This window comes from Leucopleurus acutus, assembly GCF_964270905.1.
Source record: "Leucopleurus acutus genome assembly, chromosome: 19".
NCBI classification, from domain to species: domain Eukaryota; kingdom Metazoa; phylum Chordata; class Mammalia; order Artiodactyla; family Delphinidae; genus Leucopleurus; species Leucopleurus acutus.
The window spans coordinates 51,309,585-51,334,434 of record NC_139161.1 but is presented as its reverse complement, the minus strand read 5'-3'; the positions used below and the strand labels follow the sequence as shown (position 1 = coordinate 51,334,434).

Below are 24,850 nucleotides of genomic sequence, written 5' to 3'. Positions count from 1 at the left end.
CTTGAAAGGTGTGAAGAGTGAGCTTAGAAGGTGGTGGGAGAACTGGGGGTGGGGAAGTAGCAGCTGGTTAGTAAGCCTGTATTTGAACCTTAAAGATGATTTCAGAAACTTGTTGTGCACATTACTTTTTGTTGCACAGAAAAGTGGAGGGAAAAGGGTGAAGTTAGTTCATTTGGGGGAGACAGGGGAGTATGGGGAAAGAGATGGAAGAAAGAGAATACGTTAGCTCCTTAAGTCTAGGAATGTCCATCATCCATCATCCTCCCCCAGTCCGCTCAATTTTGCCCTAAAAATGACTCTTCAGCCTGGCCCCCTTTCTCCCTTCCACTCTATTGTTCATCATCTCTCCTTGACTAGTTTTCATCTACAACAGCTGTGCCCCACTCCCTCCACCCTCCACACTGCCCATAATTATCTTCCTAAAGGAGAAATCTCATCCTTTAGGAAGATTTTAAGCCACCCCTTGGCTTAAAAAAACCACTACTGGATCCATGTGTCCTCCTCCACGAGAGGCCCCTGTCTCACTCCTTTACCTGCTATACAATATCCTTCACCCTCCTGTTCCAGCCATCCTCCTCAGCCTTATCTCTCCTGCCCTCTAACCCCATAGACACCTCAGAACAGGATGTGCCCCTTGCCTTTCTCTCTCTTTGGAAAACCCTTTCTCAACTTCTGCCCACCCTTCAGAAAGATTGTCCTCAAATGTCCCCTCCTCTGGACAGCCTGCACTGCCTCCATCCCTCCCGCAGTCAAGCGCTGGGAGTCACTTTGTCTTCTGAGTCATACCTCTATTATAGCATTCCTAGAATCATAATACCTCTTTATATGTCTCCTCAACCATACAAGGAAGGCAGGGGCCATGTAAATTCATGTCTGGGTCCCCATCTCCTAGCATAGTGATTAGCACAAAATAGGCATGGATGGATGCAGGCGTGCATGAATGGATGTTAGCTTTGATGAACGGATGGAGAAGGGTGGTTAAGAGAAATGAGGAAAAGTAACCCTGCAAAGATCAAAGACAGACACCAGGGGGAGCTGACACACCACAATAAAGAAGCGGGAGGGCGGGCCAAAGACGGCTACAAGCTCTGGGGTGAGCGGGTGAGAGGCGCGCAATAGGCGAGCATCACGCAACTGGAACCGTTCACCCACGTGTGCCTCTCCTCATCCTCCTTCCTAGACTGTGCTTGAGCTCCTGCACCGCCCCCACCACCGCCTTCGCCTCCACCGCCACTGAGAAAGCAAACAAAGGGGAGGGGACCCCTGCAGGGTCCTGGATGCAGGGAACCAATCAGAGGGCTTTAATCTCTTGGAAGGCGGGCGCCTTCGTTTGAGGAGGCCAAATCAGTTCCTAAGCGGGTGCGGAGGGGCGGAGAGATGGGCGGGAAGAGCAGGGTGTAGGGACAGCGCGCGCCAGCGAGGGATGCTTCGGGAAGGGTGGGGCTGGAGTGCTGAGGGGAGCGGGTGGAGCCAATCACCGCGCGTGTCTGTGAAGAGAGGGCGGGCAGCGCCGTGGCGCGCGCGATCCGGGCTGACGCATCTGGCCCCGGTTCCCCAGGATCCGAGGCGGGGGGGGGGAAGGGGGGAGGGGGGAGTGGAGAAAGAGCGGGGGCGCGCGTGCGCAGTGGCGCGGGGAGGAGCAGGGACCTGGCAGCGGGCTAGGAGGCTGCGAGCTAGCCGCGAACCGGGCGGGCGGCGGGCGCGCGCACCATGGGGGAGAAACCCGGGACCAGGTAAGAGAGGTGGGGCCACGCAGCGGGACGTGGGCGGCGGCTCGGGGCGGGTGCCGGGACGGTCCCCAGACAGGAACCCGGGGGAGAGAATCCGGGGGTCGGACTCCTGGGTCCCTAGGGGACAGCTATCCGGGGCCGCACGCCTAGGTCCTCGGGGATGATGAGGGGAACGCATGCCACAGCCCATGCAGAAAGCGAGGGCTGAAGGCGATCAGGAAACCTGCATCTGGGTTCTCGCAGAGATGTGGGGGCCGGACGACTCCAGTACAGGCTGCGATGCAGGGGCGGAGGAGGGCGGAGCAGGTGGCCGGCCCCGAGGGGACGGGTATGGGCAGGCTGGATGCCAGGAGGGGATCCCCCCCCCAGACTCGTTCCGAGCCACTGGAACGCCTCCTGTCCAGTAACCCACAGGCAATCGGGCTGCCCCAACCTGTCCCAAGGCCGGGTGGCTCCGCTTCCAAACTTCTGCCTTCCCCCGGGTTGCTAGGAGCCACAGCTTCATCTTGGTGGAGCAGAGTGCTTGGCGACCCTCCCCGATTCTGGGCCTTACCCCTCTTCCCGGGGGTGAGGGGAAGCTGTGTCTGCCCTGGGCACGCCATCCACTCCCCGGATGTTTTCTGTGCAATCGAGGCTCCTTCCTTCCACTGACACCCCGAGTTCTCTTTTTTGGTCTCTAGCAAAATCCACTTCCTGTTGTGACCCAACACCCCCAAGGGGGCAGTGGGTGAACGCCTGAATCCCTGGAGAGCAGGAGCAAAAGAGGAAAAAGAGTGGGGCTATTTGCTTCTCTCCGGAGAGGATCAGGAATGGGGGCCTGGTTCTGGTCTGTCACTTGTTCTGCAAAACAATTTTACCAGCCCTACCACTCCCCACCCGTAGAGTAGGAAAGCATAGGTTTCTGAGCACTAAGTCAACTGATATTGGAGAGATGATCGGAGGGAGGATTGGTGTCCTGGATTAGGGGTTAAACACAGAGAAAGGGGAAGTTGCTGACTTGAGGGAGGCCCCAGATTTCCGTTATGTGGTTCAGGGAGGGGGACGGATGGACCAAAGGGGGACTGCTGACTTGGCACAATTCCTCCCACCCCCATCAAATTCTGGGCCACAGGAAATGGAGAGAATAGCAGGAAGTGTGAAGGGGCATCTGCTTCTGCTGCCCCCTGCCCCCTCACTGGGTACCTCTCTGGTCATGCCAACCTCGGTATACACACTGCTCCTCCCTAGCCTGCAGAAGGCTGGCTGGGTTAGAATCTAAAGGGCAGGTGCCCTGCAGCTACTTCAGGGCAATTACCCCAGAGCCACACTCCAGTTGTCCAACGGATTGTGGCTGTCCCAACCCTCTGCCAGTACTCCTAATAGGAAGAAACACTAGGACAAAGAGGAAAACCAGAAGCAAAGGGGAGGGAGAGCTGGAGGATGCCACAGCAGTCAGCCCCCAAGTGGGGACAGGAGATAGGGTGCTTATCCTAGCTGCCACCTTACCAATGTTCGCTCTTCTTTATTAGATGGGGATACCTGGGGGCCTCCATACCCTATGCCTCATAGTCTTTGGATAGCTTGGCCTTCTGGGAAGAAGGGGCATGTGAAGTTGTTATAGCAAAAACTGGGGTGGTGGAGTTAGAGGAGGGATGGGCCACTTGGCAGGATTTCAATTTCTGCTACCTGGGGACCCTTCACAGATATCACTACGGAGGCAGAGTGGATTGGGAGGAGTAAGATGGTGCAGCAAAGAATAGGCCCACAGTGGCCAGGACACAGGGGTTGCCAGACACCTCCCTACCCTCCCAGCAATGGGTGGAGTCCAGGCTTTGATTGTTTCAGCAACTGGAAAGTGAATCTCCTTCACTCCAACAAACCTAATGCCAATAACAGAGGCAGGATAGTACAATAGTTTCGTGATGAAGAGCCAGAATACCTGTTTGCACCCAAATTCCACCATTTACTCTCTGTGACCTTACGTAAAATGTTTGACCTCTTCTGTGCCTCAGTCTCCTCACCTGTACAATAGGAACATTAGGATCTCCCATCATTGGGTTGCTAAGAGTGTTAAATGAGATAACACACATGAAATACTTGCAACAGTGCTGAGCATAGACCATTCATCCAATAAATGTTAGCCAGCATCCTCATGTTTGTCTCATGGCTGGTGCTGTGCTGGGGACACCCAAATTAATAAGGCCTCTGCTGTTCACAGTCCATCTGGTGAGATAGATGATACACAGCTAACTGCCCTTGCACGCTATCACACCATAGGTAAAGCATAAACAACATGTGACAGGAATCCCAAAAAAGGGAGTGACCAGAGTCTGGGCTGGACCTGCTTTCTAAAGGAGGTGATATCTGAGCTGGGCCTTGAAAGACAAATAAGCTTTTAAGCTGCTGAGATCAGAGATGGGGACAGTTGGAGGTTAATGGAGAGTAGGGTCACACTTAGGTACTGCCCATAATAGAAACCATTTTAGAGCCATCGCTCTTTCAAGTACTCCAGCTCTTGTGGGAGGTGGAGACCAGAGATGGAAAGAGAGTTAGGCCTTACACAGACACTACTGCAACCTGTCCATTCAGGTTCCCCTGGGGGAGGTCCTCTGGGAAGAGCCTGAGTGGTTCCTCTGGCTACCAGTGGCCACTGCCATGGGAGGAGGGGAACTACGGGGGGTGGGGGGGCATTGACATGGCAACCAGCTTTGAGGGGCTGCCATGCTGGGAGCATTAAGGACCTCTGGTTACCTTTCCTTCTGGGAAGAAGTGGGAACAGGTAGGGCTAGGTAAGGCCCCAAAGCCTCCAGGCAGGAATCTCGGGTGACCTCTGCTTCTCAGGCTGGGAGGGACAAGGTCTTGGCACCGGGGTCCCTGCTGAGTCTGAGGGAGGCAGTGGGGTTTCCCTTTCTGTTTTGTTAGGGTCTTCAAGAAGTCGAGTCCCAACTGCAAGGTGAGTCTCCCACAGTGCTTCTCCCAACCCTCCCTGGGCCCTCACAAGGCCCAGCCTGCCCTAGACAGTCCCCAACCCCAAGCTCCCCACTTCCTGTGACAGCTAAGAGCCAACTTCCTTCCCTCCTGAAGCCCCTTGCCGCAAAGGCCTGAGCCAGCAACAGGGCTGGGTGGGGACAGGCTCAGTTCAGTTTGGGTCCCTAAGTGAGACCAAGGGGGAGGGGCCAGAAGCTCACGCCTGGAGCCCTCTTAGGAGCCAACCCACGGGTGCCAGGGGCTGGGAACAGATAACATCCCCCCAAGCTATGCCTGTTTATCCCAGAAGTCCTTGAGGACATGCAGTGAGGCTCTCTAACTGCTTGCCTAGCGCCAGGTCCTCCTGGACCCACGCACACACAGTGTGCGTTCAGAGGTGCGAAAAGATATTAGGGAGCAGTTAAAAAGCCTCAAGATTGGCTAGTCCGGCAAAGCCCACCACTCTCCTCTTCCAACCCCACTGGGAGGAAACCAGGAGAAACTCCTTCAGATACCCCAGGCTGGGAAGACCAGGGTCAGGGCAGCCACTTCTGAGGGCTCTGAAGCCCTGCCACCCGCCTACCCAATCTTCCCTGTGACCCCTCTGCATCCTCAGCTCACCGTGTACCTGGGCAAGCGGGACTTTGTAGATCACCTGGACAAAGTGGATCCTGTAGGTAAGTGTGCCCAGAAAGTGGCATCATGTGCCCCAAGAGGGGAGGAAGTTCCTGGGCCCAGGAATGGAGGAGAGGCCCTGACAGGAACTGAGCTCATGTGTCCCCTTCCCAGATGGCGTGGTGCTAGTGGACCCTGACTATTTGAAGGACCGCAAAGGTACTGGCCCTGAGTCCAGGGGCCCCAGGGGAGGGAGGGAAAGAGGGAGGTGGGGAAATGAAATGGGCTGGCATTGAGAGGGGCCCTGGGGAGACGGAGGGCCGAGGCGGAAGCCAGGAGTAGGATTCAGGCAGGTTTTATGCTGCTGAGGAAGGAGCAGCTGCTGCTAGGAGGTGAGGGGACTGTGGGAGGGGGGCTCCTGACCACCCTACCTTGCCCACCTTTGCCAGTGTTTGTGACCCTCACCTGTGCCTTCCGCTATGGCCGCGAAGACCTGGATGTGCTGGGCCTGTCCTTCCGCAAGGACCTGTTCATCGCCAACTACCAGGCCTTCCCCCCAACGCCCAACCCGCCCCGGCCCCCCACCCGCCTGCAGGACCGGCTGCTGAGGAAGCTGGGCAAGCATGCCCACCCCTTTTTTTTCACAGTGAGGACACCCCCACCCTCTGCAGAGCAAGGCGTCTGGGACTGTGTTGGGGGTGGGGTGGGGGGGTGAGGCACCTGTTAAGGGCAGGTCTGGGAGAAACAGTGAGGAGGGACCCTAGAACCCCTGCTTCAGGGTCACCCTGCACTCAGGAAGCCCTTGCCTCTTTGCCTCCCCCAGGGCCCCTTCCTTTTTCCTTTCTCTTCTCCAGGAGTCCTCCAACCTCTTAAGTTGAGATTGGGAGGAAGATTCTGGGGCTTTCTGGAAGAACTGAACTCTTTTCTTCTGCCACAGATACCCCAGAACCTGCCCTGCTCCGTCACCCTGCAGCCAGGCCCAGAGGACACAGGGAAGGTACGGGAGGAACAGGGTCCAGCAAGAGCCAGGGGACACACCGGGGGGTGGGAGGAGGCGTCAGGGTGGGACTAAGGATAGGGAAATGTCCCCGATGGCAGTGGGTGTATGGAATGGTCACTGTTCAGTTGCGACACCTCCTGCTCTTGACCTGCACGGCCCTGAGTAGAGGGGCTCATCTTGTGCAGCGAGGACCGAGCCTCTGCTGGGCCGGGCCTCGGGGAGGCAGAGGCGGAAGACCCAGGTCCTACGCTCCTCAGACCATGATGGGGCAAGAGTCCATGGCCAAGACAGGGAAGTGGGAAGGAAGTGAGTGGCGGCAGTGGCAGAGGCCTTGTGTAAGATGTGACCTTTTCTCCCCCTCCCAAGGCCTGTGGGGTAGACTTTGAGATTCGAGCCTTCTGTGCCAAATCACTAGAAGAGAAAAGCCACAAAAGGTGAGAGAAGCAACCTCCCCTCAGGTCTGACCATTCCCTCTGGGTCCCAGGAGCCCCAGGCCCCTGTGGGAGGCGGGAGCCAGTGTCTGGGCATCTGAGGACTGACCCTCTCACCCCTCATCTCTGCCCCCAGGAACTCCGTGCGTCTGGTGATCCGAAAGGTGCAGTTTGCCCCAGAGAAACCCGGCCCCCAGCCTTCGGCTGAAACCACACGCCACTTCCTCATGTCTGACCGGTCCCTCCACCTTGAGGCTTCCCTGGACAAGGAGGTGGGGTGGGGACCCAGCTGCTGCAGACCCGGGGTGGGGAGGGGTGAAGCCACATGTCAGGATGGTGTTTTTAAAGGAGGCCACCTTAGCTGGGGGTGGGCTTGGGTTTAGAGGGAGGAGGCCTAGCAACGTGTGTGTGTGTGTGTGTGTGTGTGTGTGTGTGTGTGTGTGTGTGTGTGTGTCAGGGGGCACACTAATAATGGGACCAGTGAAAAAAGATCCGATTAACCTGACCCCCCTACTCAAAAGCTGTACTACCATGGGGAGCCCCTCAATGTCAATGTCCACGTCACCAACAACTCCACCAAGACTGTCAAGAAGATCAAAGTCTCTGGTAGGACATGGGGGTTGGAAAAGTGTCTTAGGGGAGGGAGTTGCTGCAAATGTGGCCTCAGGCATCAGCTCAGCCCCAGGACATAGCCCAGTGGGGAGACCCGAGGGGCTCAAAGGACTCAGGCTGTCTGTCCCAGGATGACATGGGGGTGGGGGTTACTGCTAGGGGCAGGGTGCGGGTCATCAGAGGGGCCGGGGCCCTTGCCTGGGTCTGGAGTTGGCGGGGGGGCTGCCGGCACTCCATGCGGAGCTGCTTGGCCCTACCCCACCCCACAGTGAGACAGTACGCCGACATCTGCCTCTTCAGCACCGCCCAGTACAAGTGTCCTGTGGCTCAGATCGAACAAGAGTGAGTAGCACAACAGCCCTGGGTCCCAACCTCAGGGGGCAAGAGCAGGCCCAGGGAACGTGAGGTTGGGGGGCAATTCTTCCCGAACTGTCTCCACTTACAAGGGCATGCCCTCCAGCTGAGTGGCTCTGAGCTGCTCATTTTATTGAGCAGGTCGAGCCGAAACCTCCTCCCTGTGACCTGTGCCCAAAGAGGGCAGGGGCTAGTGACCGGGGAGAAGCTGCTGGGGGTGGGAGCTGCCCCCTGACCCCACCTGCGCCCCCAGAGTCTCGCTCTCTTGTCCCCATCCCCCAGTGACCAGGTGTCGCCCAGTTCCACGTTCTGTAAGGTGTACACCATAACCCCCCTGCTCAGCAACAACCGGGAGAAGCGCGGTCTCGCCCTGGACGGGAAGCTCAAGCACGAGGACACCAACCTGGCATCCAGCACCATGTGAGGGGGGGCTGGGGGAGGGGAGTCCTGCAGCACAGGAGGCAGACACTCGTTCCACGCCAGGTGTGTGCCAGGCTCTATCGGTGAACAGAACAGACCCAAAACATCTCTTACATTCTCGGAGACGGAGGCCAGACAGATCAGATAAATGGCAAAATATAAGGCATGTTCAGTCATAGGTGCTGAGGAGAAAAAGCAAGGCAGAGAAAGGAGATATAAAGCCGCGGCGGGGGCGGGGGGGGCGCGTAATCCAGAGGTGAATTCTGAGGAAAGATATAAAGGAAGTAGGTACTGTGGATGCACAGGGGAAGAGGGTACTACAGGCACAAAGACGCGGAGGCAGACGGCCCCGTGTGTCTGAGGCGGCAGGAGGGGCCACAGAGCCACTGCTGGCCTCTGCGGGCCCCGTGCCTCTCGGAACGGCTCCGCCAAGGGTGGGCTGGATTTCACCCACACTGGCGCCTCTGTACACGACCACACACAGCAGGCCTTGAGGCCAGCGTGGGAGCAGGAAGTGAGGTCAGAGGGCTCATGGAGAGCAAGACAGTGCAGGGCTGCTGGGTCACAAGGACTTGGGCTTTTACTGGAGAGAACTGAGAAGATGAGAGGAAGGACGCAGCCGGGTACCTTACACAAGACCAGCCTAGGGCGCAGGGCAATGGGCTCTGGACCAACTCCCCCTCCCACTTGCAGCGTTAAGGAGGGTGCCAACAAGGAGGTGCTGGGAATCCTGGTGTCCTACAGGGTCAAGGTGAAGCTGGTGGTGTCTCGAGGCGGGTGAGTGCTGGGGTGGGGCGGTGGCGCAGGGCTTTCCTCTGGCGCTGCAGTGTCATCTCATCACCGTGCCTCTCTCTCTCCCCAGGGATGTCTCCGTGGAACTGCCTTTTGTTCTTATGCACCCCAAACCCCATGACCACATCACCCTCCCCAGACCCCAGTCAGGTGAGCTTGCCACCCACCCAAGCCCCGCAAGGGAAGGCCTGAAGCAAGGCCAGTGGAGGAAAAAGCCGGTCCTTTCAGCAACCCCCCACCCCCCCACTCTCCTCCTCCCCTCAGCTGCTCCTGAAACAGATGCCCCTGTGGACACCAACCTCATTGAATTTGATACCAAGTAAGAGACTCACCCCCTACCTTCCTAGCTTTGACTCTCTTTGGATAGAGATTCCTGTAACGTTCAAACCTACCCTCTGCCCCTCATTGTTTTTCTCTTGGGGGAGGGATGGTTGAAGCATCCAATCGAGAGGACTTAGCCATGTGAGCTGCCAATTACCTCCCCTTCTCTGTCCCTTCTTGCAAATACCTCCAGCCCCGCGGCTGCCCCAGCACCTCTGTCTCCGGGAGGGGTGTGGGAGGTGGAGAAGGAGGGCTGGAGCCCTCGCCTCACCCCTCCTCTCCACCACCAAGCTATGCCACAGATGACGACATCGTGTTTGAGGACTTTGCCCGGCTTCGGCTGAAGGGGATGAAGGACGAGGACTACGACGACCAGTTCTGCTAGGAAACGGGGCTGGAAGAAGGGCGTGGATGGTGCTGGGAGACGTAGGGGCAGGACCAAGACCCCCACTGTCACCGGGGGGGATCCCAGCCTCTCGTCCTTTCCCCTCCACCCAGCGGCTTCCTCAACCAACCCCTCCCCTCCCTCCCTCCCCTATCCCCCACCAGATACACACTGGACCCATCTCTTGTGGATCGTGGGCATTAATTTTTTGACTACGGCTGTGCTTCCCCAGCCCCCCAGTGGGTGGCAAGCTGGGTTTGTACCTAAATGTTTTGGAGGGGGACACTGAAGAGGACAGTAGGGAAAGGGCGGGGGGAAGAGCTCCCACATTCAACCTCACACCAACACCCCCTCCTGTCACTATCTCTGCCTCCCATTCCTTCAGGATGAGACCCTTTGGGGGGCAAGGCCAGTTCTTTGCTTCTGAGCATAAAGAAGAAAATAAACCTTTTAATAGGCACGAGCCTGTGTGTTTTCTATGCAGCGTTTAAGGAGCACATAGTGTGCGTACCCATGACTGTTAGCTGTGAGTGAGGACACAGTCTCTTCTCTGCACCCACGTGGCACCTGGCCGGCCCATAGGCTGTCAGTAAACGTTTACTGAATGGTTGAGCTGTACCTGAGCTCCAAGGTCAACATGGAAACTTGATTTGGTCAGTCCCAACTCAAAGGTAGAGTTTGGTAAAGCCACAAAGTAAACTCACTCATTTACAGAGGGAATAATAACTCACTTCCCTGCAGACTAGATGTTCTTGGGAGGTGCGCAGGGCAGGCCATTCCCTGTTGCAGCTGACACACACGACTGCATGGTGACCTGTCGTGACCAGGTGTGGTCATTTCCACTGCTCTTTATGGTTGCTCAAGCTGTCCACTCCTGGGGCTGAGCAGCACCACGGCTGCAGGCAGAAGCCACACAACACACATCTCTGTGGAGCCTGGTCCTTACACTGTAACACAGACACCGAGGCTTTGGGCAGCCAAAGGGAGTCATGCTGCTGTGGACAAGTCCAAGAAGATACATCCTACTGCTGCTCCTCTGACATCCATCAGGGACTCCCAGAGGCTTGGCCGAAGCCCCAGGCTAGGCTGGAGGGAGTTAGCAGTACTCCACTGACATCCCTCACCCCACCACCCACTCCCATTCCTGTAGCCCAATGTTTCTCCTTTTTCTCTTAAGGCTCATTCATTCATTCCATGAACAATCTTGATTTAAACCCCTATTATGTGCCAGGCATAGAATAGGGTTGGCAGTGACCGAAGCAAACATTAAATCATTGCAGTATCTGTGCTCCAAAGGAGAAATGCAGGAGCTAGGGAGTTCTGATCTAGGCTAGGGCTGGAAGAAGATTTCACTGGAGGTAGTGACCTTTGAGCAGAGTACTGGAAGATGAGGAGGAGTTCCAGTATCCCAGGCAAAAGTAACACCACGGGGCTTCCCTGGTGGCGCAGTGGTTGAGAGTCTGCCTGCCAATGCAGGGGACACGAGTTCGTGCCCCGGTCCGGGAAGATCCCACATGCCACGGAGCGGCTGGGCCCGTGAGCCACGGCCGCTGATCCTGCGCGTCCAGAGCCTGTGCTCTGCAACGGGAGAGGCCACAACAGTGAGAGGCCCGCGTACCGCAAAAAAAAAAAAAAAAAAAGTAACACCACGTGTGAAGGCAGAAGGGAACAGAGCACATTTCAGAGACTGAAAGAGGCCAGAGGGACTGGGACAGAGACAGCCAGTGGCAAAGTAGTTCCAGATGAGGCTGGTGAGGCAAATGGAGCCACTCATACAGGCCTTTAGTCTATGTTATGGCTCATGACATCTAATTAAATCATGATTTACCCACAGGCTTTAAGTGCTGCCAAAATGCCAATGACCTTGCTTACCTCTCCACAGCAGCAGCCTACCCTGCACGCCCTGGTCTTCTTCATGTGAAGGGACCGTCATCATCCCTCTGACAACCACGAACCTGCTCCTTGACCTCTGAGCTCTTGGCCCGTGGATCTCAAACTTTTTCAGGTGAATCAGAATCCTCTGGGGTACGCGATAAGCACACAGAGTCCCAGGCTTCTACCTTCCCCGATTCTGATTCAGTCGATCCCAGGAAGAATCCATGAATCGGGATTTTGAATTAGCGCACGCTTTGAGAAACAATGCCTTTTTGCTTTTAGCTTTTCACGTTTTTAATGTTTTTAAGTAAAACAAGCACATGGCTTAAAAAAAAAAATCTCAACAGTAAAGAGTGAACAGAAGGCTCCCTCATGCCCCTGATCCCCAGCCTCCCATTTCTCATTCCCAGAGGCGATCATGATTAGCAGTTCCTTGATTACTCTTCCAAAGACATTCTTCAGACACAGTCATATACATATGAACACATTTCCCCCTTATTTTAAATACAGATAGTAGCACACTAGGCACACCCTTCTCCACCTTGCTTTTTTCCCTTAATAATGCAGCTAGGAGAACATTCCTTTAGCAATCCACATAGATCTACCTCATTCTTTTAAAGAGTTGCCTAGAGGCTTCCCTGGTAGCGCAGTGGTTAAGAATCCACCTGCCAATGCAGGAGTCACGGGTTTGAGCCCTGGTCCGGTTAGGTCCCACATGCCGCGGAGCAGCTAAGCCCGTGCACCACAACTACTGAGCCTGCGTGCCACAACTACTGAAGCCTGCGCGCGCCTAGAGCCTGTGCTCCACGACAAGAGAAGCCACCACAATGAGAAGCCCGCACACCGCAATGAAGAGTAGCCCCCGCTCACCGCAACTAGAGGAAGCCTGCACGCAGCAACGAAGACTCAATGCAGCCAAAAATAAATAAATAAAATAAATAGATTTTTAAAAAAGAGTTGCCTAGCTTTCCATTGCCTAGATGTCATTTACTTTTACCAATTTTCTATCGATGGACATGAAGGATGTCCACTCTTGCTAATTCAAACAGTATTACAATAATTATCCTTGAAGATATGTCTTTTTGCACATGCAAAGTGCGTCTGTAGGACAAACTCTTAAAAGTAGAATTGGTGGAGGAATTCCCTGGCAGTCCAGTGGTTAGGACTCCCTGTTTTCACTGCCAAGGCCTCGGGTTCAATCCCTGGCCAGGGAACTAAGATCCCACAAACCACCACGTGGTCAAAAAAAAAAAGTAGAATTGGTGGGTCAAAGAGGGTAAGCATCACTACTGTATATAAAATAGATAACCAACAGGACCTACTGTGTAGCACAGGGAACTACACTCAACATCTTGTAATAACCTATAATGGAAAAGAATCTGAAAAAGTATGTATATATAAAAGTATCCGGCTGGCCAGAAAGGTCGCTTGGGTTTTTCTGTAAGATGTTACAGAGGTCGTTCGGGTTTTTCCACAAGATATTACAGAACATCTTATGTAACATCTTACGGAAAAACCCGGACGACCTTTTTGGCCAACCCAACATATAAATATAAAAGTATACAGGGACTTCCCTGGTGGTCCAGTGGTTAAGACTCCACGCTTCCACTGCAGGGGGCACGGGTTCGATCCCTGGTTGGGGAACTAAGATCCCACAGAGTGTGGCCAAAAAAAAAAAAAAGTATATATGTAAAAAGTATATATATATATATAAAAGTATACATATAACTGAATCACTTTGCTGTACACCTAAAACTAACACAACATTATAAATCGACTATACTTCAATAAAAACTTTTTTAAAAAATGAGAAAAAAAAGGGTGAGCGCCTTTTTCATTACTGCCAATCAAGCAGATGACATGGTATCACCCTAGTTTTAATTTGCATCTCTTTGATCATGAGTGAGGATGAACCCGATTTACTGGGTTGATGTTGTTTTTCTAAAAGTACCCTAAGAACTCTTTATATAGTAAAGCAATTAACCCTTTGTCATTTATTTTGCTCATATTTGTCCCGCTTTGTCTTCTGAATTTGTTCCTAGCTTTTTTTTTCTTTTCTTTTTACTGAGGTAAAATTCATATAACATAAAGTTAACCATTTTATTTATTTTATTTATTTATTTTTGCCGCGTTGGGTCTTCGTTGCTATGCGCGGGCTTCTCGTGGCGGCTTCTCTTGTTGCGGAGCACAGGCTCTAGGTGCACAGGCTTCAGTAGTTGTGGCACAAGGGCTCAGTACTTGCAGCACGTGGGCTCAGTAGTTGTGGTTTATGGGCTCTAGAGCACAGGCTCCATAGTTGTGGCTCACGTGCTTAGTGGCTCCGCAGCACGTGGGATCTTCCCGGACCAGTGTCCCCTGCACTGGCAGGCGGATTCTTAAGCACTGTGCCGCCAGGAAAGTCCCAAGTTAAGCATTTGAAAGTGTAAAATTCGGTGGCACTTAGTTCATGCAAAATGTTGTGCAAGCATCACTTCTAGCTTCAAAGTATTTTGCTTCTGGTATTTTTAATAATTCATAATTTTTATACTTAATATGTAGTCAATTATAATCACTTTGTTTTTAATGACTTCTTGGTTTTTTGTCACCAAGCTCTTGGCCCTTCTGTTTTCTTGCAATTTAACACTTGCTTTTCTTTCCAGACTAAACTTCAGGATCATCACATCAACCACTATCTCATCAGCACCGTCAACTGTTCCTCCTTTCACAAAACCTGCTCTCAAACCCCACTCTTGGCTCTAACCACCACCCCGCCCTTGTCCCCTCCAACACGGGGCTGCCAGAGAAAAATCACACAACCACATATTTACTCATTCATCCAACAAATATTTTTAACGCATCCTAGGTGCCAACACCGTGCTAGGCGCTGGGTATGGATTTGGGCCACTGCAAACCTATGGCCTTTAACCTCAGCTGGGCCCTCAACACCTGATCACCCCCTGTCCCCCTCCACGTCCCTGGTCACCTCCTATTCCTGCTCCCATCCAACTCACTAATTTTCTAAACCTTCCTCACATTCAGAGTGACTTCTCCCGCTCTTCACAGAGATTAGTGTCTGAGGGATGAATGATTTTTAATTCCCACCTCCTACCGACAAGCAAGCACCGACATCGACATCGACACCGTTTCTCCTACACAACCAAGGCTAAGGTGCCGCCTCCAGGTCGAAGCTAATCCCTCCACCTGTGCTCAGATCGCTCCCCCTCCCACCTCCTCTGAGACCTTGATTCATCAAACCGCCCCCATCTCTTCAAACTCTGCCTCTCTCTACTGGTTCTTCCTCCATGGTAAATAGACCCGTGCAAGCCTCTTCCGTTAAAGTAAGAAAGGGAGAGGGGAAGGAAGGCAGGGAGGGAAGGAGGGGAAAAGGGAGGGATAAAGGCAGGAAACCAAAGAAAACACACTCCTCCACACTCAGGGCTCTTTCACAGTCAAGTCTATCTCCTCTCTCGCTTTTCATGTTTATTTAATTTTTATTTTCAAAGTTGTATATCCACATAGTTGAAGGAGTCAGATACAAGGGCTATTACAAGAAAAAGTAAACTCCTTCCCCCTGCAATTTCCTTCCCCTCAGAGGCAATTACTTTCACCTCCGTTCGATGTTTCTTTTGGCATTTACCTCCATCTCTAAACAACATGCTTGTTTTGCTACTTCTTGATTTTTGTTTTAAGCATTGTCTATGGGCTTCCTGCCATGTAAGGTGAAGCCTGAGCGCCCTTTCGCCCCCCTGCCCCGACATGGGAAGCTCTCCCAAGGGAATTCTATCAATCGGGGTTAGATCAACATCCAGGATTTATTGCAAATGTTATCCATAGCTGCGTCACGTGGTCTATTATGATTACCTTTCTCTTCTTGCACAACTGTTTTCCCTGAATAGCTATCATTTTTAAAATTTGCTTATTCTCTGATTTATCACTAATTCTGCTCTATACTCTCCTCCAAAAATCTGGGTATCCTCTCAATTCATTCAAAACAAAACAGATGTTATCTCTTCCATCTCCTTGAAAAATCTCTCTCCAGGAGCCTTCTGACTAGGGTCTAATTCTAGTCACCTCCTGAGAAGGGTACTTGGAAGAGAAACTTGAGACCTTGTACATATCAAAATGTCCTTATTCTATCTTCGTTATTGATAGTTGGGCTGTTGTGAGAGTCTAGATATCCCCTAAAACCTATTCTGCCATGGTGCTAGAACAATAGCTAGCCACCTAGGTAAGGACTGGATTTCCCAGAACCCCGGAGCTGGTAAGACCACATGACTGGGTTTTCTTCAAAGGAATGTGAGTAGAAATTATATGTGCCACTCCCTAGCCAGACCTCCGAGACAGGTGTGCCTCCTCCATATTTACTCTTCTGCCTTCCTGCCAGCTGCAACCCATGGAGGGCAGCAACCCAGTTTTGACATTGCACACAGCAATGTCCCAGAGCAAAGCAGCGTTTCTCAAAGTTTACTGTGCATACAGATCACCTGGAAGGGAAAAGCAGTGTTTCTCAAAGTATACTGTGTATACAGATCCCCTGGGATCTTCAAACACAGATACTGATGCAGTGGGTCTGTGGTGGGGCCTGAGATCCTGCATTTCTAAAAAGCATCTAGGTAATGCCAATGCTGTGGCCTGAAGACCATACTTTTGAGCGTAAGAGCCTAAAGGATGGCAGAGCTGCACTGCTTGCTAGCCTTGGTCTCGGTCTGATTTGTGGAGCACACTGAACTACCCACACCAAACTGTTTTCTGAGAAAAAAGTTAAGTTCTATTTGGTTGAGCCACTGCATTTTTAGCCTTCACCCTACTACAGCTGGAGTACAGAACTCCACATTGGAAATCACTTTCCCCAAAAACGTTGAAGGCGCTGCTCCACTGGTGTGGAGTGTTAGTGTTCAGAGGATCAAGGCCATTCTGATTGCTGGTCTATTTTCTCTCTGGAAGCTTCTGCAAGACCCTTTTCTGTGAGACTAGTGTTCTGATATTTCACGAGGTGCCTTGATGCTGGGCACTTAATGGGTCCTTTTCATCTAGAAACACAAGTCCTTTCTTCCCTTTGTTCTCAGAGAATTTAAGCCCCCTGGACTGATTCTCTAATTTTCTCACATCATCTTTCCTATATGCCATCTTCTTTCTTTTGCTTTACTTGCTGGGAGAGTGCTTCAATTTCTCTTTCAACTCTTTTGCTCAATTTTTCATTCTTTCCCTCATGGTTTTATTTTTCAAGTGTGTTTTCTTGGATTCAATCCTTTATTATAGTATCTCTGACCTAAGCGCGTCAATATTTTTTTTTCCTTAAGTTTTACTCTATGTCATCGAAGGTGGGGTTTTTTGGTTTGTTGGGGTTTTTTCCTGTTTATTTTGGTCTCTGCCTTCCATGTTAGAAAGTTTCTGCAAACATCTAGAAATCTTTTGTCTGCTCATTTTAAGGGTGACATGCTAAGAAGTTGACTAGAAGATCTGTGGACACAGTTGGGACTTATCAACTGTGGGTTTCACTATGGGGTGATCCGGCTAACTGCTCTGCTGGAGAACCCCTGATGTTAATACTCTTAGATCTTTCCTCTGAATAGTCAAATTCCCCAGATGAGAGTCTTCCAGTCTCTGACCTGGAAGGTAAAAGCCTGGTTGCCAGAGTTCTAGAAACCACCATTCAGTAAATAAACTTTCACTCAATCTGTTTTAAATACAGTCATGCCCAGGTGCCCTCCATGCCAAAGACTCTCTGGTTTCCATCTCCAACCAAGAAACCTCCAGCAATCTGATGAGTTGGGGGTGAGTAGCTGCCAGGAGATATGAGGATATAAAGGAGGAGATAGGGGGGCCAAACTACTTCAAATAATCCTCCTAATTTTAGTACTACCTACAGCCCAGCTGTACTGTGATGCCCCTGATTTAAGGGTAAATCAACTTGCTTCTAAGCCAATCAACTATATTTCAATAAAAATTTAAATTAAATTTTAAAAGAGTTGCTTCTAAGGTTTCTTCACTGCTGGCTTAATTACTTCACTGCTAAATCAGTTACCACACACCCTTCTGTCTTGCAGTTTCTATCTAAAGTTTTGCTATTAACTCCTCTCTCTCCTTGACTCCTTTCTAAAATCCCCTTATTGCTATCTTCCTAGGATTTAGTAAAGGAGTGAAGTTAAACGCTAGATCTCTCAAGTTCAACTGAAAGTCTCCACTCGTTTGCTAACTCTGTGCAAACTGGCTTCATTCTCAATCTTCCATAAACTGTCAATATTGATCTTTCCTAAAAGGTACAGCTGGTCAGAATACACTTCTTGAAAATCCTTCAAAGGCTCCCAAATGCTTTCAAAATAAAGTCCAAATTCCTTAGCTTGCAAGCCATTTCCTGATCTGGCTCCCCACTCCAGTCTCCCCAGTCACACCTATCCACCACCACACTGCGTTCACTCCAGTCAAACTGAACCCCTTGCTGGACTTCCAATGTGTAAGCCCCCTCACACCACCATGCGCTTGCCTGTGCCTTCCCCTTTTCCACTCCAAGCTCTCATCCACCTGGTTAAGCCTTCAGATTCAGTTCAAGCAGGATTTCCTCCCAGAATCCTTTCTCTGTGTTCCCAGAGACACACCCTGGGCGTAGCCCTAACGAAACATTTATCCCACTATCACGTGAGAGTCCACCTCACTCACCTTTGTATCCCCAGAGCCAACCACATTAACAGGCGATCAGAGAGGGAAAAGGCTGATAGGAGCCAGCTTCTCGGAATATACTGACAGTCCGTGTTTCAGGGCTCCCATTCAGAGGGAATCGCTAGGGCGAATAAGGTCACACTCACCAAGTCCGGCCTTCCCCAGGCTCCGATAGGTGGCGGAGTGGGATAGGCAAACACAGGGTCCATGGCTGTCCAGTCTGTAATACCCCAGCGCTCCCACCATCATCACCTAGCACCCAGCAGACGCTCACTAAATTCTTGTAGAAGAAATTAAACACAGACCACAAGACAGTGTCGTAAAGGTGGACAGGTTTGAAGGGCGTGAATATTTCGATATTGCCTCTTACCACAGGTGGTCACGCGGTGGTGGCGCAGACCTGGGCATGCGCAGGAGACCCTGGGAGTTGTAGTTCACCAGGTGAACCGAGAAGGCGAGACGGTGCTGAGCATCCCGGGAACTGTAGTGTTAGCTAAGGGGCGCGCTCTGCGCGGGCGCAAACCGACAGCCATTTCCGGGCACTTTTCCGTAGCATTTCGCAAAAGGAGAGAATCCCGGAGTAACGATGGCTACCTACAGCTTGGCGAACGAGCGATTACGCGCCCTGGAAGACATCGAACGGGAAATTGGAGCCATTCTTCAGAATGCAGGTTCGGGATACGACGACCAGAGGAGGAGCGGCAGCGAGAGCGTGAGCTAGACCGACCGTGCGCACATGCGCCGACCGGTGACTGGGAGTGGGGTTGGGAGGGATCCTAAGTGGGTGCAGGGGTGGGTGGGGCTGGCTCTGGGGCGCGGCTATACTGGCAGTCTCCGGAGAGCCCCGCCCACTCTCCACCCCGGCAGGTACAGTGATCTTGGAACTTTCCAAGGAAAAAACCAATGAGCGGCTCCTAGACCGACAGGCAGCCGCTTTCACCGCGTCGGTGCAGCACGTGGAGGCGGAGCTGTCGGCTCAGATCCGCTATCTCACTCAGGTGTGTGTGTGTGTGTTGGAACGTCCTACGCGTGTGTGTGTGTGTGTGTGTGTGTGTCTTGGACCGTGCAACACGCCCAGCTCACTGCCTTAGCCTTAGCCTTAGCCTTCAGGAGTCCCGGGCAGAGCTTTGGTCTCGGGAGCTAAGCAAGACCAGCCCTACCCAGCAGGCCAGTTGACCCTGGCAGGACCCCTCCCTTCCAGGGTAGATTTCCTTTGTCACTGAGTTGCATCACATGAGCCACTGGATGGGGAAGTCCTGGGAGAGGGTGTGTAAACAATATGAAAGCCACAGGATATGCTCTTAGAAACTTGACCAGACCTCAAGGGTATGGAGCCCCAGATGGCTACCTCCTGAGAAAAGGAACAGGATTGGAAGGGTTCTTAGGTCATTATAACAGCAACTACCATTTACTAAACTTTTACAGTGTGCCACTCTGCATTATCTAATCCTATAACAACTCCAGAAAGTAGTTAGTTACTGTCATCCCCATTTTACAGATGAGGTTAACAGAAATTCAGTGATATGCCCTAGGTAATCCAGCTAACCAAGTGGCATAGCAAATTCAGACTCAGGGAAGAAATGAGACAAGAGACCTGATGCCTGGTTGGGGAGATGGGAAAGGGGAAGGGTGCTTCTTTGATCAATCTAAATGTCCTGTAGGTGGCCACAGGGCAGCCCCATGAGGGCTCCAGCTACTCTTCGAGGAAGGACTGTCAGATGGCCCTGAAGCGAGTGGACTATGCTCGTCTCAAGCTCAGTGAGGTGGCTCGAACCTGTGAGCAGATGCTGGAAAACTAGGCCAAGCGGGTGAAAAGCTTGGAAGGAGAGCTCCACCTGCACCCCAGGACAGAACCTGGAGAGCATGGGCTGCCCCGTACATGTGCTGCTGGTCAGAAGCCATGAGGACGAAGGCACAAAAGGTGGGAATGGAGAACCTTAAAGACCAAGCCCATGCCTGGCTGTGCCCTGGCTCCTCTTGCCATGCACTTCACCGAGCGCTGACAAACTCAGGACAGGAGACAGAGACTCAAGACACCCAATCCACTTCCTCAGGTCCCTGCCCCAGGTAGACTTGGACCAATGAAGACACATTTTTGTTCACTGGAAAAGATAAAATGAGAACTAAGGGTTTTGATAATAAAAACAGTAACACTAAAAACAAGGAGCTCAGACTCTCATTGGGGCATATATGGGTGATGTAAGGGGTTGAGGAAGTAAAACCAGGCTGTATGGCAGCTGGTGCGGAGGGAGGGTGGGAAAGTGGAAGAGGGCTGAAGTTGGGGAGGAACACTGCTGTGGTGTGAAGAGACAAGGACAAGGACAGGACACAAGGGACTTGGGACAAGGAGGTTGGCAGGGATTGGGGGATGCGCTGAGGGGGAAGGTGTCAGGTGGCCATCAGCAGAGAAGCTGAAGCCAGGAATCATGGTTAAGGGGGCAAGGGCATGAGACCAATGTCTGCAGAAAGAAGAGTCAATAATTATAAAAATAAGTTTTAATAGTTAAAAAATCCACATACAGAATTTGTACAAGATATCTAGTATAAGAGGTGATTTTAAATTACAACATAGAAAAAAAAAACGGAGGGAACGTCTATAAGAGAGGGCAGTGGCTGGTTAGTTGTGTATTAAACATCGACAAATATGTGGAGAGTGCCTACCACGTGCCAGGGATTGCTCTAGTATATTAACTGCATTTGATACTGAATAAATCATAATCTGCCCTCACAAGCTTCCATTCTTTAAGCATTGGCGTCTGTTGCCACACGCACATAATGAAGGTGCAAATCTGGAAAAGATAAAGAAATTGAGAGATGAGCTCTGAGATCAAGGGAAGTTGGGCGGGGGGAGTGGGGGGCAAGGGGTGATAGCTTGAACTGGGGAATCAGATTCCAAAACATTGACTATAGATCAGGTACACAGTAGGTGCTCAATAAAGATGTGTGAACTGAATCAATAGCTCCCACCTTCCTCCATCGCTTCATCTCCCACTCGTCTGCTCTGGCTGCCATCTTGATGTTGCTCAAGCACTGTCTGGCTTTGAAGGCCATGCACTGGTCCCTGGGCCTATGGTGGCTTCCCTCCCTCCCCATTCTGTAGTCTGGCTGACTCTCCCCTCATTGCCTGTTGTCCGTGGTGCAGGCAGCCTCCACATTTGCCGGCCTGAGAGCTACTGTGGGCAGGATCCCTACCAAGGAGCCTCTGGATCCCTGGAGGAGGGGTTCAGAGGCCCAGTTTACCTGGAGGACACTGCAGTGACTGCTTCCTCCTCTTCTCGCACAGCATGTAGAGCAGGGCTCCAGTGAGGAGGAAAACGATGCCCAAGAGGGACAGCACTGGCACCATGGCTGATGTCCCAGCTGCAGGACCCACATTCTCTCCCAGCTGCCTCTGGTTCCCCCTGGCCCCAGGCCTTGCCCCCAGACGGTGGCCCAAAGTGTAAGTGGTAGTCTCATTGGTGTGGATGAGCTTTTGGTCCAACAAAGTTGCTCCTTCTGGAGGGATGGGCTGCTGGGTAGGCTGCAGGGTGGATGGCAGGTACTTCTGTGAGGGGGTGCCCGTGGCTGAAGGTGTCTTTTCTGTGGGCTCAGGAACCTGGGTGCTGCGGGGAGGTACATGTCCTTGGCGGGCCACACTCCTGGCGTGAGCACGTCCACATTCTGAAGAAGCAAGAAGTGAGGAATCAGGGCTATGAGGGGATAAGCTGAAGAACTAGATAGAGGGAAGGGTAGTGGGTCAAGGAGAACATCAAGGGAACAGCTAAATGCCAGGAAAGAAAGGCAGGGGCAGAGGGGAAACATGGGGAGATGGAAGTGAGCAAACCACAACATGGAACCACTGGGGCGAGCATGCATTCTGAACTGGGAAGTCAGGAGACCTGGGTTGGAACCTGGGCTCTGCTACAGAGTAGCTGTGACCTTGCCCCTTGTCTCTTAACCTCTCTGGGATTCATTTCTTTCAGCTGTAAAGCAAGGATAATTTTAGTACTGAAGGCCAGAGTAGCCAGGAAGAGTAAATGAATAAGGTAGGTCTACGTAGCCAAAGGGCAGTATGGGTACCACCAATGCTACAGAAGACAACTTTAGCTGGGACCTGGAAGAACACTTTGTGTCTTAATGGTTGTGTATTTATTTTAGGAGAGAAATACAACCAGCATATCAAATTTGTGACTTCACAGATGTTCCTGCTTAGGACTAGTTGCCATTAAGTTTTTCAGAAGTGGCTGTGTACATTTAAGATTTATTCGTTTCATTGTTTGTAAATTTTACCTCAAAAGAAAAAAAAAGGTACAATAAAATATAAAACCCTCCTTAATAATATACATGATGAAATGTCTGGGGATAAAGTATAGTCAACCCTGCAACTTACTTGGAAGTGCACCAAAAAATATTAGGCAGGTTGATGAGGAATAGAGGGATGGATAGACAGATGGGCGTGCAATAAAGCAAATATAGTTAAAATGCTGTAGACTCGATATTGTAAAATATAAAATATATATGCTTTATTATGTACACACATAAAATATAAAAATCAAATATTATAGAATCTAGGTGGTGGGATGTTCACTGTACAAATCTTTCAACTTTTATATATGTCTTTAAATTTCCATAATAAATTACTGGAAGATAAAAATAGTGCCTTGATTTCAAGGAAAACATTAAGTAAATGCACAGGTGATAGGATGAATTGGCAAAAATCCTGGAAGTGACGGTGAGTGATTTCTGGTAAACAGGGACTTAAGTGAAAGTACACAGAATAGGAATGTGAGGTGTCAAAGGGGAAAGGGCTGAGGCAAAGAAAAGTGTGAGGTGGAGGTGGCCGAGCCCTGGAGACAGAGCCTGGGGAGGAGGGGGAACGCGCTCACCTTCACGATCAAAGCAGCGCATCAGTTCCTGGACCCACCGGTCACTGCTGCCTCCACACACACTTCCCAAGGGTAGCTGGAGCCTGTAAGGAAGGACGTGGTCTCAGCTGTGTCTCCAATCTCCGCCCCCCTTCTCTCCCCCCACTTTCCCAGCTCTTTCCTCGTTCCAAAGAAGTGAGGTCACTGCCAAGATTCAGCAGTTTCTGCTGGGACTGGGAAATTCCAGGCGGAACAGGGAAACTAAGGTGTGGAGAATTAGGGCACACCTAACCTAATGTTATGGGGACTATAGAAGGGACTAGGGGTCCTCCCAGAAGGAGTTCAAGTTTGACCAGAGAGGGTCCTGGAGGCACCCGGAGGCTCTGCGCTCCCAGGGGTGGGTGAGATTACCTGACGTAGGAAGAGCAACGTTGATAGACTTTCAGGTATTTTCGGAGATGTCCCATGTATTGATCGTTAGGAGGGGAGTGGGAAGAAATTCTTCTATCACAGGGACAACTGCCAGCGATGCTACCTTCATTGCCATCGCCTGAGCGGGACCGAGGTGGTCAGCACAGTTTCCCAGGTTCAGGGGCTCACGCAGCGGTAAACTTAGCCTCCAACCCACAGCCCCACTGCAGCCTCTCCCCTAGACCCGGGGATCTGAGCCCCTCCCACCCCCAGGGCTCAACTCACACATCACACTCCCCAAACACGTCCATAATCACACCTGGGCCCTGGTGTTCCCCAGCCCATCCCCAACCCCAGGCAGCTGGCCCTCCCCCTGCCCCGGCTGCCTTGGGGACCCTGGCTCCCCACTTATTCAACTCAAACCCGCGGCCCCCGTGCCCCCCATCCCCTTCCCCGGATTCGGGGATCTGGGAACCAGCCGGGCCCCTGACGAACCTGGAGGAGTGTGGCACAATAGAAAGAGTAGGAGCAAGAGGATCCGGAGTTCCCAGCTCAGCATCATCTCGGGCCCGCCTCGCCCTGTCTGACTCCCAGACGTGCGCCAGCCGGTTTCTCAATGGCTTTCGCTTCCTTCTCCCGCCACGCCTGAGATTCTGCGGGAGACGGCGGCCGTCGGCACCAAGGCCGGGCCGAGGCGAGGCGCGAGGTGGCGGCGCCTCCCTGTGGGCGCCCTCACCGTCTCGAACCAGTAAGTGCGGTCAGTACCGTTGTAGCCGCGTGATCGCCAGCCTGGGGCGGCGGGGAAACTCCGGGAGGCGGAGCGCCTCTGCCCACGCTCCCGCACCCAGCCCAGTGCCCCGTCGAGGAGGCAGCCAGGAATGTTTGAAGAAGGCGAAAGAAAGCGGAAGAAAGTCCAGGCTGCAGGGCCAGGCGTGGCGGGCGGGCACTGCCCACTAGGCTGATCCGGTTCGGCCCGGGGATGTCAGCCCCGCCCGCCCGCCCTCCGCAGGTCAGTTGGCTGGACCTCCTCCTTCGAGAGGCTTTCACTTTTCGGGCTCGGGTCCGGCGCACTGGGATCCAGTCACATGGCTGGAGTGACCGCGGCAGACGAGTCCGCGCGCCCAGCAGCACACTGACTGCCCTGAGCGCCTCTGCGCCGCGCACGACACAGGGGGCGTGGCAACCCGAGGAGCCGGCGGAGGGCTCGGGCAGCCTGACGTCACGCCCCACCCCGAGGTATTTACCTTCGAAAAGTGGTGGCGGCTGCAGGTACCGGAGTAGCGAACCGGACGGCAGGGGCTAGGTGTACCGGGGCTCACCGCCAAACCTATCCAAGCCGAAGATGCCCTAGCTCCTGTCCCCCTCCTCCCACACCCCACAGACGGATCCAAAACTCTTCCCTCCTCACCAAACCCTTGCCCATAGGATTAGCCCTCTCCCACTTCTATCCTCAACTTAAACCCTACCTTTGAGGGTTT

General features: G+C 52.4%; 4 protein-coding genes across 6 annotated transcripts in view; 2 read left to right on the top strand and 2 right to left on the bottom strand.

Moving 5' to 3' along the window:
* The window catches only part of PELP1 (proline, glutamate and leucine rich protein 1), a gene marked incomplete at its 5' end in the record, with an annotated part of 37,231 nt that extends 26,842 nt beyond the window's left edge, over positions 1-10,389 (bottom strand). Inside the window, one exon of the mRNA XM_082861137.1 lies at positions 10,338-10,389. The remainder of the gene's footprint in view (positions 1-10,337) is intronic.
* On the top strand, positions 1,643-10,043 carry ARRB2 (arrestin beta 2). Of its 3 annotated transcripts, none has more exons than XM_082860644.1 (15): positions 1,643-1,733; positions 4,632-4,662; positions 5,293-5,353; positions 5,466-5,510; positions 5,783-5,937; positions 6,229-6,288; positions 6,658-6,725; positions 6,859-6,994; positions 7,244-7,328; positions 7,604-7,676; positions 7,971-8,108; positions 8,802-8,885; positions 8,971-9,050; positions 9,129-9,219; positions 9,513-10,043. In XM_082860644.1, exons 1-15 carry the CDS (start codon positions 1,711-1,713, stop codon positions 9,604-9,606), a joined length of 1,224 nt encoding a protein of 407 aa, XP_082716770.1. In that variant the 5' UTR covers positions 1,643-1,710; the 3' UTR covers positions 9,607-10,043. The 3 variants fall into 3 exon arrangements, with proteins under 3 accessions (XP_082716770.1, XP_082716769.1, XP_082716768.1); XM_082860643.1 differs by having other exon boundaries at positions 5,741-5,937; positions 9,165-9,219; XM_082860642.1 differs by having other exon boundaries at positions 5,741-5,937.
* Positions 10,390-18,665: 8,276 nt separating the features above from the next.
* MED11 (mediator complex subunit 11) lies at positions 18,666-20,257 on the top strand. The gene is made up of 3 exons (XM_082861154.1): positions 18,666-18,788; positions 18,985-19,115; positions 19,779-20,257. Exons 1-3 carry the CDS (start codon positions 18,704-18,706, stop codon positions 19,914-19,916), a joined length of 354 nt encoding a protein of 117 aa, XP_082717280.1. The 5' UTR covers positions 18,666-18,703; the 3' UTR covers positions 19,917-20,257.
* Positions 20,258-20,604: 347 nt separating this feature from the next.
* On the bottom strand, positions 20,605-24,400 carry CXCL16 (C-X-C motif chemokine ligand 16). The gene is made up of 5 exons (XM_082860134.1): positions 23,868-24,400; positions 23,373-23,511; positions 22,983-23,065; positions 21,358-21,777; positions 20,605-20,906 (listed from the first exon to the last, which is right to left on the bottom strand). Exons 1-5 carry the CDS (start codon positions 23,932-23,934, stop codon positions 20,860-20,862), a joined length of 756 nt encoding a protein of 251 aa, XP_082716260.1. The 5' UTR covers positions 23,935-24,400; the 3' UTR covers positions 20,605-20,859.
* Between the last annotated feature and the right edge of the window lie 450 nt (positions 24,401-24,850).